Source organism: Salmo salar, chromosome 06 (assembly GCF_965601325.2).
Source record: "Salmo salar chromosome 06, fSalSal1, whole genome shotgun sequence".
In the NCBI taxonomy this organism is placed as follows: Eukaryota; Metazoa; Chordata; class Actinopteri; order Salmoniformes; family Salmonidae; genus Salmo; species Salmo salar.
This window is the reverse complement of record NC_138296.1, coordinates 912,501-924,968: the sequence shown is the minus strand read 5'-3', so window position 1 is coordinate 924,968 and position 12,468 is coordinate 912,501. Positions and strand designations below refer to the sequence as shown.

Here is a 12,468-nt window from a genome sequence, read left to right as displayed (position 1 = left end):
TTTCCTTGGTTACTGTTTCAGTAAAGTGAACTTTGTTTAGCTAACAGAGAACGAACACTTTATAAAAACATCCAATCACAGGAGGATGACGGAAACAAAACAACCAATCGGACGGTTCAACTCGTCTGTGTCAAAAACAAAACATTATAGACCTCTGGGAAAAAAGAAAATGTGTTGCATTAAAATGGAGTTATTTCATCACCTCAGCAATCACATATGTTCTGTATATACAACGAGGCACACACACAGAACACACACCTGTCTGTCTGTCTGTCTGTCTGCCTGCCTGTCTGTCTGTCTGTCTGTCTGTCTGTCTGTCTGTCTGTCTGTCTGTCTGTCTGTCTGTCTGTCTGTCTGTCTGTTATACCTGTCTGTCTGTCTGTCTGTCTGTCTGTCTGTCTGTCTGTCTGTCTGTCTGTCTGTTATACCTGTCTGTCTGTCTGTCTGTCTGTCTGTCTGTCTGTCTGTCTGTCTGTCTGTCTGTCTGTCTGTCTGTCTGTCTGTTATACCTGAATGTCTGTCTGTCTGTCTGTCTGTCTGTCTGTCTGTCTGTCTGTCTGTCTGTCTGTCTGTCTGTCTGTCTGTTTGCCTGTCTGTCTGTTATACCTGTCTGTCTGTTATACCTGAATGTCTGTCTGTCTGTCTGTCTGTCTGTCTGTCTGTCTGTCTGTCTGTCTGTCTGTCTGTCTGTCTGTCTGTCTGTCTGTCTGTTATACCTGTCTGTCTGTCTGTCTGTCTGTCTGTCTGTCTGTCTGTCTGTCTGTCTGTCTGTCTGTCTGTCTGTCTGTTATACCTGAATGTCTGTCTGTCTGTCTGTCTGTCTGTCTGTCTGTCTGTCTGTCTGTCTGTCTGTCTGTCTGTCTGCCTGTCTGTCTGTCTGTCTGTTATACCTGTCTGTCTGTTATACCTGTCTGTCTGTCTGTCTGTCTGTCTGTCTGTCTGTCTGTCTGTCTGTCAGCCAGCAGTTGAAGACTTGTCCATCAATATCTATGCCAGAGAGCATCTGAACAGACTGATGCATATGGGATAAAATACACGCAAAACGCAAAACGCAACACGCAACACACAACACGCAACAGGCGTGTCCCGGTCCGCTGTCCTCTTCTGTCTGTCTGAGAGATCAATGTGATCGTGGACCAGTACAGGAAACAGGAAGTAGGAAATAGGAAGTAGAGCTCCTGTAGAGGACTTGGAAGGAGCACCGTCAATCTCCCATCACTTCCTGTAAGGATCAGAGGTCAGCCAGGCGCTGGTTCCTGATTGGCTCACGTGAGGGCAGAGTGTCATAAATGTTTGTTCCTGATTGGCTGGCTGGCTGGTGTGAGGAGTGTCAGAAATACTTTGGCTACAGATTTATGTGGCTTTAGTCCTGGACTAAATAACACTGTTACAACCTCTCTCTCTTTCTCACCATCTCTCTCTCTCTCTCTCTCTCCCCATCTCTCTCTCTCTCTCTCACCATCTCTCTCTCTCTTTCTCACCATCTCTCTCTCTCTCTCTCTCCCTATCTCTCCCCATTTCTCTCTCTCTCTCCCCCCCATCTCCCTCTCTCTCTCTCCCCATCTCTCTCTCCCCATCTCCCTCTCCCCCCCCCCCAACCGGTCACTGTCCAGATCAGGCCACACCCTCTGGATGGGGTTTAGTCTTTCTGACGAATCCCTCTCCTACTACAGTACCGGGCTCTGCTCTCATTGGGCAGTTCTCCTGTTCATCGAGCTAAACCCCGGCCTGCTGCTAAAGTGCGAGGGACTTGTGTCCGGTTCATTACTCGATAGGCCAGCGGACATGCCACTCGTGTATCTGTGCTCCGGTTGGTCGAAGGTGAACTGTGGGAGGGGCATGTAGTCACCGTAGAGAGAGGAAGGTCTAGTGTCGGAGTTCAGGGGATGGGTGTGTGTGTGAGACGGGGTGTGTGTGTGAGACGGGGTGTGTGTGTGAGACGGGGTGTGTGTGTGAGACGGGGTGTGCGTTACTGCTTGAGGGAGAGTCTGTATGAGTGTGTGTGTGTTAGTCGGTGTGTGTGTAGGTGTGTGTGTCGGCGTTAGCCTGTGCGTAGGAGTGTGTGCTTCGGCGACGTCGTAGGATGGGGTTCTGCGTCTCAGCAGCGGGTTGCAGTCCGCCTGCGGCTCCGAGGGGGCGTGGCCCGCTGAGTCACATGGTGGGTGGATCGAGATGCAGGGCGGGCTCATCCTCTTCTTCCTGCGACCTCTAACCTCTGACCTCTCTTCCTCTTCCTCCTCCGGCGGGGACGGGCAGATCTCGATGGAGTGTCGTCGCTGGTCGTCAGGACAACGGGGTTTATCCAGGAAGCCCTGGGTGTCTACGCTGAAGCCCTTCCTCGGGTCGTGACCTTTTAGCCCTGCCCCCAGCAGACTGAGCGCGCTCCCTCGGCTCCTCAGGGAAGAGGGGGAGTCAGGGGAGGCGTAAGGGGAGAGGGAGTGACACCGCCCACTTCCATGTCCGTCCCACCAATGGCGCGCTGAGCTGGTGATGTGCCACACCTCCTCGTCGGCGGGGTCCGAGAGGAAGGGGGGAGAGGGGGGGCGGGGGGAGAGCAGGGAGAGGGACAGGGGGAGAGAGGGGAGGGTTGAGACGGGGTCCTGTCTCTCTACTGAGGCGACACTCCGAACTTCCACTGAGTCCAGCTTCACAGCCAGCTGGAACACAGAGAGAACACAATGGGGAATGTTAGGGTCACAGACACCTGGAACACATAGGACACAATGGGGAATGTTAGGGTCACAGACACCTGGAACACAATGGGGAATGTTAGGGTCACAGACACCTGGAACACAGAGGACACAATGGGGAATGTTAGGGTCACAGACACCTGGAACACAATGGGGAATGTTAGGGTCACAGACACCTGGAACACAATGGGGAATGTTAGGGTCACAGACACCTGGAACACAATGGGGAATGTTAGGGTCACAGACACCTGGAACACAATGGGGAATGTTAGGGTCACAGACACCTGGAACACAGAGGACACAATGGGGAATGTTAGGGTCACAGACACCTGGAACACAATGGGAAATGTTAGGGTCACAGACACCTGGAACACAATGGGGAATGTTAGGGTCACAGACACCTGGAACACAATGGGGAATGTTAGGGTCACAGACACCTGGAACACAGAGGATACAATGGGGAATGTTAGGGTCACAGACACCTGGAACACAATGGGGAATGTTAGGGTCACAGACACCTGGAACACAATGGGAAATGTTAGGGTCACAGACACCTGGAACACAGAGGACACAATGGGGAATGTTAGGGTCACAGACACCTGGAACACAATGGGGAATGTTAGGGTCACAGACAGCTGGAACACAATGGGGAATGTTAGGGGCACAGACAGCTGGAACACAATGGGGAATGTTAGGGTCACAGACACCTGGAACACAATGGGAAATGTTAGGGTCACAGACAGCTGGAACACAATGGAGAATGTTAGGGGCACAGACAGCTGGAACACAATGGGGAATGTTAAGGTCACAGACCAAGCATGGTGTGTGTGTGTGTGTGTGTGTGTGTGTGTGTGTGTGTGTGTGTGTGTGTGTGTGTGTGTGTGTGTGTGTGTGTGTGTGTGTGTGTGTGTGTGTGTTGTGTGTGTGTGTGTGTGTGTGTACTCACCTGTCTGCGCAGCCCCCTGGGCGAGGGCCTTGGCGGGGCGATGTGAGGGGGACCAGGGTGAGCGAGGCTGGACAGTACAGCCTGGTCTTCACATGGCTGGGAATGCGCAGATGTTACACAGCCTGAGGAGAAAAGATACACGGAAAAACAACACTTAAACACTTAGACTGGCGTTGGGATATGGACTCAGAGAGACTGTTCGTCCTGACTTATAAAACCTGCAGGCTGTTACAGTCAGTCAACAGGAGTCATTGGGTCAGTGTGTATAACTCTAGCATGACTGTCTATGGGGCTAACATGCTACTAGCATCCATGGGGGCTAACATGCTACTAGCATCCAGGGGGCTAACATGCTACTAGCATCCAGGGGGCTAACATGCTACTAGCATCCAGGGGGCTAACATGCTACTAGCATCCATGGGGGCTAACATGCTACTAGCATCCATGGGGGCTAACATGCTACTAGCATCCATGGGGGCTAACATGCTACTAGCATCCAGGGGGCTAACATGCTACTAGCATCCAGGGGGCTAACATGCTACTAGCATCCATGGGGCTAACATGCTACTAGCATCCAGGGGGCTAACATGCTACTAGCATCCATGGGGGCTAACATGCTACTAGCATCCATGGGGGCTAACATGCTACTAGCATCCAGGGGGCTAACATGCTACTAGCATCCATGGGGCTAACTAGCATCCAGGGGGCTAACGTGCTACTAGCATCCAGGGGGCTAACATGCTACTAGCATCCAGGGGGCTAACATGCTACTAGCATCCAGGGGGCTAACATGCTACTAGCATCCAGGGGGCTAACATGCTACTAGCATCCAGGGGGCTAACATGCTACTAGCATCCATGGGGGCTAACATGCTACTAGCATCCAGGGGGCTAACATGCTACTAGCATCCATGGGGGCTAACATGCTACTAGCATCCATGGGGGCTAACATGCTACTAGCATCCAGGGGGCTAACATGCTACTAGCATCCAGGGGGCTAACATGCTACTAGCATCCAGGGGTTGGAACCGGTTGAGGGGAACAAATCCCGAAAACCGGAAAATAACTACATTTTCCCGGGAACAGAACCCAATAATGAGAATAATGGTTTCCTGTGTAACTGACTGAAGGGTTAGTTAAGCTATGTTGCCGGTCAACACAGAGCAGATGTTACAGTACAACTAGTAAAGTACAGAGTTGAGTGGATGAGCCTGTATGATCCTGTGTAGTTCACAGCTAACCACTACAGACAGTCATCCAGCCAGCCAGTCTGTCAACCAACCAGACAGTCATCCAGCCAGCCAGTCTGTCAACCAGACAGTCAGCCAGCCAGTCTGTCAACCAGACAGTCAGCCAGCCAGCCAGTCTGTCAGCCAACCAGCCAGTCAGCCAGTCAGCCAGTCTGTCAGCCAACCAGCCAGTCAGACTGTCAGCCAACCAGCTAGTCATCCAGCCAGTCAGACTGTCAGCCAACCAGCCAGCCAGCCAGTCAGACTGTCTGCCAACCAGCCAGTCATCCAGTCAGCCAGTCTGTCAGCCAACCAACCAGCCAGTCAGCCAACCAGCCAGTCAGCCAGCCAGACTGTCAGCCAACCAGCCAGTCAGCCAGCCAGACTGTCAGCCAACCAGCCAGTCAGACTGTCAGCCAGCCAGCCAGTCAGCCAGCCAGTCAGACTGTCAGCCAACCAGCCAGTCAGCCAGCCAACCAGCCAGTCAGACTGTCAGCCAACCAGCCAGCCAGTCAGACTGTCAGCCAACCAGCCAGTCAGCCAGTCAGACTGTCAGCCAACCAGCCAGTCAGCCAGCCTGTCAGACTGTCAGCCAACCAGCCAGACTGTCAGCCAACCAGCCAGTCAGCCAGCCAGTCAGACTGTCAGCCAACCAGTCAGCCAACCAGACAGCCAGCCAGCCAACCAGCCAGCCAGCCATTAGCCTAAATCAGTCTGTCAGCCAGCCAGTACCTGATACACAAACACAGGACTGGACCTGCAGTCAGGAAAACAGGTCTTTACAGTCTCACTGTAGATCATAGAACACTCTAGTTAGCCTTAGAACCTCACTGTAGACTATAGAACACTCTAGTTAGCCTTAGAACCTCACTGTAGACTATAGAACACTCAAGTTAGTCTTAGAACCTCACTGTAGATCATAGAACACTCTAGTTAGCCTTAGAACCTCACTGTAGACTATAGAACACTCAAGTTAGTCTTAGAACCTCACTGTAGATCATAGAACACTCGAGTTAGTCTTAGAACCTCACTGTAGATCACAGAACACTCTAGATAGTCTTAGAACCTCACTGTAGATCATAGAGCACTCGAGATAGTCGTAGAACCTCACTGTAGATCATAGAACACTCTAGTTAGTCTTAGAACCTCAATGTATATCATAGATCACTCTAGTTAGTCTTAGAACCTCACTGTAGATCATGGAACACTCAAGTTAGTCTTAGGACCTCACTGTAGATCATAGAACACTCGAGTTAGTCTTATAACCTCACTGTAGATTATAGAACACTCTAGTTAGTCTTAGAACCTCACTGTAGATCATAGAACACTCGAGTTAGTCTTAGAACCTCACTGTAGATCATAGAACACTCTAGTTAGTCTTAGAACCTCACTGTAGATCATAGAACACTCGAGTTAGTCTTAAAACCTCACTGTAGATCATAGAACACTCTAGTTAGTCTTAGAACCTCACTGTAGATCATAGAGCACTCGAGATAGTCGTAGAACCTCACTGTAGATCATAGAACACTCTAGTTAGTCTTAGAACCTCAATGTATATCATAGATCACTCTAGTTAGTCTTAGAACCTCACTGTAGATCATGGAACACTCAAGTTAGTCTTAGGACCTCACTGTAGATCATAGAACACTCGAGTTAGTCTTAGAACCTCACTGTAGATTATAGAACACTCTAGTTAGTCTTAGAACCTCACTGTAGATCATAGAACACTCGAGATAGTCGAAGAACCTCACTGTAGATCATAGAACACTCTAGTTAGTCTTAGAACTTCACTGTAGATCATAGAACACTCGAGTTAGTCTTAGAACCTCACTGTAGATCATAGAACACTCTAGTTAGTCTTAGAACCTCACTGTAGATCATGGAACACTCAAGTTAGTCTTAGGACCTCACTGTAGATCATAGAACACTCTAGTTAGTCTTAGAACCTCACTGTAGATCATAGAACACTCTAGTTAGTCTTAAAACCTCACTGTAGATCATAGAACACTCTAGTTAGTCTTAAAACCTCACTGTAGATCATTCAGTGCTATGCAGAGTGGGGGTGACTCAGGACCAAGCACTTCCTGTGTCCCACCAGGTTTGTTACCTGTGCGTTGTGTCGCTACTCCCCCCCTCGGCCTCGGGTATTCTTGCAGACCTTTCCACACACACATTCCATGCTCGTAATGGGTTGTCCCGTTTCCATGTGTTGCTAATCTTTGGTCCATCAGATTCGGGAGATCATCCTAACCCCTCTCCTCCTCTACATTTACATTTTACATTTACGTCATTTAGCAGACACTCTTATCCAGAGCGACTTACAAAATGGTGGATTCACCTTATAATATCTAGTGGAACAACCACTTTACAATAGTGCATCTAAATCTTTTAAGGGGGGGGGGGGTTAGAAGGATTACTTTATCCTATCCCAGGTATTCCTTAAAGAGGTGGGGTTTCAGGTGTCTCCGGAAGGTGGTGACTGACTCATGGTCACCTAATCATCCCCAGCTTCCTATTGGCTCATTCATCCCCCGCTCCATCCTCGCCCTGGTTCATTTATTTTTAATTATCCGTTATGTTACCAGGTAAATTGACTGAGAACACATTCTCATTTACAGCAACGACCTGGGGAGCAGTTACAGGGGAGAGGAGGGGGGATGAATGAGCCAATTGGAAGCTGGGGATGATTAGGTGGCCATGATGGTATGAGGGTCAGATTGGGAATTTATCCAGGACACCGGGGGTTAACACCCCTACTCTTACGATACGTGTCATGGGATCTTTAGTGACCACAGAGAGTCAGGACACCAGTTTAACGTCCCATCTGAAAGACGGCATCCTACACAGGGCAGTGTCCCAGGGCAGCTCTCTGAGCTGTCAACTGTTCCACCACCCAATCAACACTCTATTCTTGGTTGTCAACTAGTCTGGTCCTGGTCGTCACTGGTTTCGCCAGCAAAGTCGATTGAATGAATACATCATCAGTGATTTTTATGCTTTTTAAAAAAGTTTAATGCTTTAATAAGATTAGGGTTGCAAAAACGTATAAAGTAATCTATGACAATCTAAGGTAATTTTGCTAATTTATACTAGAATAATCTTTCAGAAATGTATCCATGTAAAATATATATAGTTTCTAGTGGATATACCATATGGTTCAAGAGAAAAGAGCCTAATTCATGAAAAAAACTGCAGCTCTTCCAACTATTGACTTCAATTAACTCTGCAGCTCTTCCAAGCAATGACTTCAATTAACTCTGCAGCTCTTCCAAGTAATGACTTCAATTAACTCTGCAGCTCTTCCAAGCAATGACTTCAATTAACTCTGCAGCTCTTCCAAGTAATGACTTCAATTAACTCTGCAGCTCTTCCAAGTAATGACTTCAATTAACTCTGCAGCTCTTCCAAGTAATGACTTCAATTAACTCTGCAGCTCTTCCAAGCAATGACTTCAATTAACTCTGCAGCTCTTCCAAGTAATGACTTCAATTAACTCTGCAGCTCTTCCAAGTAATGACTTCAATTAACTCTGCAGCTCTTCCAACTATTGACTTCAATTAACTCTGCAGCTCTTCCAAGTAATGACTTCAATTAACTCTGCAGCTCTTCCAACTATTGACTTCAATTAACTCTGCAGCTCTTCCAAGCAATGACTTCAATTAACTCTGCAGCTCTTCCAAGCAATGACTTCAATTAACTCTGCAGCTCTTCCAAGCAATGACTTCAATTAACTCTGCAGCTCTTCCAAGCAATGACTTCAATTAACTCTGCAGCTCTTCCAAGTAATGACTTCAATTAACTCTGCAGCTCTTCCAAGCAATGACTTCAATTAACTCTGCAGCTCTTCCAAGTAATGACTTCAATTAACTCTGCAGCTCTTCCAAGTAATGACTTCAATTAACTCTGCAGCTCTTCCAAGTAATGACTTCAATTAACTCTGCAGCTCTTCCAAGCAATGACTTCAATTAACTCTGCAGCTCTTCCAAGTAATTACATTTTTTCACAACTGCCACCAGTTTGGCGGCAAAACAATGACAACAAAGACATGTTGACATAGTAAAAATAAATCCAAGTCTTTAAAAATATAAAGGATATTTCCTGCTGAAAACCTCATTATTAAAACACAAACGGTATTCACTAAGCTGTAAGTAAGTTGTATTGTATTTAGGACAATGTTTACCATCTTTGTCATTACGATTTTAAAAATATAAAATAGCTTTATTTTATTATTGGATATATTTGACATGTTATGAAAATTCCATGAAATCCTGAAAGTTTCCCAAAAATTCCTGTAGATTACTGGTAAACTTTGAAAGTTACTGGTAATATACCTTCCCCTTTGCAACCCTTAATGAGAGAGAGAGAGAGAGAGAGAAAGAGAGAGACAGAGAGAGAGAGAGAGAGAGAGAGAGAGACAGACAGAGAGACAGAGAGAGCGAGAGTGTGTGTGTGTACCTGAGGCTTGGTACTGGGGGCTGGTGTGTTCCTGTAGAGGGTAGGGGGCGCTAGCAGGTCGTACAGGAGGAAACATGTAGCTGTCGTTAGGGAGAGAATGCATCCTGGATACGGACATCTTCCTTGGCGACAGAAGCTCCTCCTCCTGGCTGCACTGACCCTCCTCCTCCTGTAGAGGGAGACCAGACCATCTAAGTTAGGCTGAATGTGTGTGTGTGTGTGTGTGTGTGTGTGTGTGTGTGTGTGTGTGTGTGTGTGTGGTGTGTGTGTGTGTGTGTGTGTGTGTGTGTGGTGTGTGTGTGTGTGTGTGTGTGTGTGTGTGTGTGTGTGTGTGTGTGTGTGTGTGGTGTGTGTGTGTGTGTGTGTGTGTGTGGTGTGTGTGTGTGTGTGTGTGTGGTGTGTGTGGTGTGTGTGTGTGTGTGTGTGTGTGTGTGTGTGGTGTGTGTGTGTGTGTGTGAGTGTGTGTGAGTGTGTGTGTGTGTGTGTGTGGTGTGTGTGTGTGTGTGTGTGTGGTGTGTGTGGTGTGTGTGTGTGTGTGTGTGTGTGTGTGTGTGTGTGTGGTGTGTGTGTGTGTGTGTGTGTGTGTGAGTGTGTGTGAGTGTGTGTGTGTGTGTGTGTGGTGTGTGTGTGTGTGTGTGTGTGTGGTGTGTGTGTGTGTGTGTGTGTGTGTGTGGTGTGTGTGTGTGTGTGTGTGTGTGTGGTGTGTGTGTGTGTGTGTGTGTGTGTGTGTGTGTGTGTGTGTGTGTGTGTGTCCAGTTTATCGATGCAAAATTTACGGGAACTTTTAACAAATTCTCTGGTTTTCCTGAAATCCTGTTTGAAAGATTCCAGATCTCCTCCTTATTCCTTCCTGATTCCAGATCTCCTCCTTATTCCTTCCTGATTCCAGATCTCCTCCTTATTCCTTCCTGATTCCAGATCTCCTCCTTATTCCTTCCTGATTCCAGATCTCCTCCTTATTCCTTCCTGATTCCAGATCTCCTCCTTATTCCTTCCTGATTCCACATCTCCTCCTTATTCCTTCCTGATTCCGGGAATCCTCCAACCAGGATTTAGGTAAAACCCAGGGAATTTATTAAAAGAATCCAGTTCACTGGAGAGCTTGTAAAGTGCTGCACTAGCAACACAACACTAATAAATCCATCGGTTCAAGTCCCTACAGACTACAGACCATCTATACTGCATCAACACGCCGACTGGACTGGAGAGAACACACTGCACACGCTCAGTCAACACACATCCACTGTTCTCTCTCTCTCTCTCTCTCTCTCTCTCTCTCTCTCGTCTTCTCTCTCTCCTCCTCTCTCTCTCTCTCTCTCTCTCTCTCTCTCTCTCTCTCTCTCTCTCTCTCTCTCTCTCTCTCTCCCTCTCCTCTCTCTCTCCTGCCCATAACCATCCTCTAGTCCTAAGTGTTGTTTCAGAGTCTTGTGTTTTACCTCAGTAAGCTGTTGTTTAACCTGTTATGGCTAGGGGGCAGTATTTTCACGGACGGATAAAAAACGTACCCGATTTAATCTGATTAGTACTCCTGCCCAGAAACTAGAATATGCATATAATTATTAGCTTAGGATAGAAAACACTCCAAAGTTTCTAAAACTGCTTGAATGGTGTCTGTGAGTATAACAGAACTCATTTGGCAGGCCAAAACCTGAGAAGATTCTGTACAGGAAGTACCCTGTCTGACCATTTCTTGGCCTTGTTGATTATCTCTATTCATTACAGGGGATCTCTGCTCTTACGTGACACTTTCTACGGCTCACATGGACTCTCAGAAGGAGGCAAAAAGCTGAATCGTGGCTTTGCAGGCTCTGGCTGAAACAAAGTAGCGCGTTTGGGTAGTGGCTGGTTACAGTACTGTGAGACTCAGGCTCGTGCCCGCGTCGCCCGAAAGCTTTGTTTTCTTTCCTCTGTTTAGCTAAATGGACATTCCCGGTCGGAATATTATCGCTTTTTTTACGAGAAAAATGGCATAAAAATGGATTTTAAACAGCGGTTGACATGCTTCGAAGTACGGTAATGGAATATTTGGATTTTTTTTGTCACGAATTACGCCAGGCGCGCGACCCTGATTTACCATTTCGGATAGTGTCTTGGAACGCACGAACAAAACGCCGCAATTTGGATATAACGATGGATTATTTTGGACCAAACCAACATTTGTTATTGAAGTAGCAGTCCTGGGAGTGCATTCTGACGAAGACAACAAAGGTAATGAAACTTTTGTAATAGTAAATCGGAGTTTGATCCGGGCTAAACTTGGTCGATGTCTAAATGGCTAGCCGTGATGGCTGGGCTATCTACTGAGAATATTACAAAATGTGCTTTCACCGAAAAGCTATTTTAAAATCGGACATATCGAGTGCATAGAGGAGTTCTGTATCTATAATTCTTAAAATAATTATGTTTTTTGTGAACGTTTATCGTGAGTAATTTAGTAAATTCACCGGATGTTTGCGGGGGGTATGCTAGTTCTGAACGTCACATACTAATGTAAAAAAGTTGGTTTTTGATATAAATATGAACTTGATTGAACAAAACATGCATGTATTGTATAACATAATGTCCTAGGAGTGTCATCTGATGAAGATCATCAAAGGTTAGTGCTGCATTTAGCTGTGGTTTTGGTTTTTGTGACATTATATGCTAGCTTGAAAAATGGGTGTCTGATTATTTCTGGCTGGGTACTCTGCTGACATAATCTAATGTTTTGCTTTCGTTGTAAAGCCTTTTTGAAATCGGACAGTGTGGTTAGATTAACGAGAGTCTTGTCTTTAAAATGCTGTAAAATAGTCATATGTTTGAAAAATAGAAGTTTTCGGATTTTAGAGGAATTTGTATTTCGCGCCACGCCCATCATTGGATATTGGAGCAGGTGTTCCGCTAGCGGAACGTCTAGATGTAAGACATGTTTAACATGTGTTTTACCTCATTAAGCTGTTGTTGAACATGTTTAGAGTCTAAACAACAAGCTGTTGTTTAACATGTTTGGTCTTGTGTTTTACCTCAGTACCCCCCTCTAACCCCTCTAACCCCCCAAACCCGGCAGCTAGACCACTGAGCTCCTTGAGGTAGTCTTCTTCTTCTCCTCTCTTTTCTCTCTGTTCGTTTCACCGAACTAAGAGTCTGATCAGTGACAAGAGCTACCACCT

At 46.8% G+C, this 12,468-nt stretch overlaps 1 protein-coding gene across 1 annotated transcript in view; it reads right to left on the bottom strand.

The window, feature by feature from the left end:
* Window positions 1-282: 282 nt before the first annotated feature.
* LOC106591548 (voltage-dependent T-type calcium channel subunit alpha-1H) overlaps window positions 283-12,468 on the bottom strand; it is a 125,718-nt gene continuing 113,532 nt past the window's right edge. The window contains exons 32-34 of the mRNA XM_082976101.1: window positions 9,320-9,488; window positions 3,637-3,758; window positions 283-2,657 (exon numbers count right to left, since the gene is read on the bottom strand). Of these exons, the coding sequence (XP_082832227.1) occupies window positions 1,689-2,657; window positions 3,637-3,758; window positions 9,320-9,488 (1,260 nt within the window). The 3' untranslated portion in view covers window positions 283-1,688. The remainder of the gene's footprint in view (window positions 2,658-3,636; window positions 3,759-9,319; window positions 9,489-12,468) is intronic.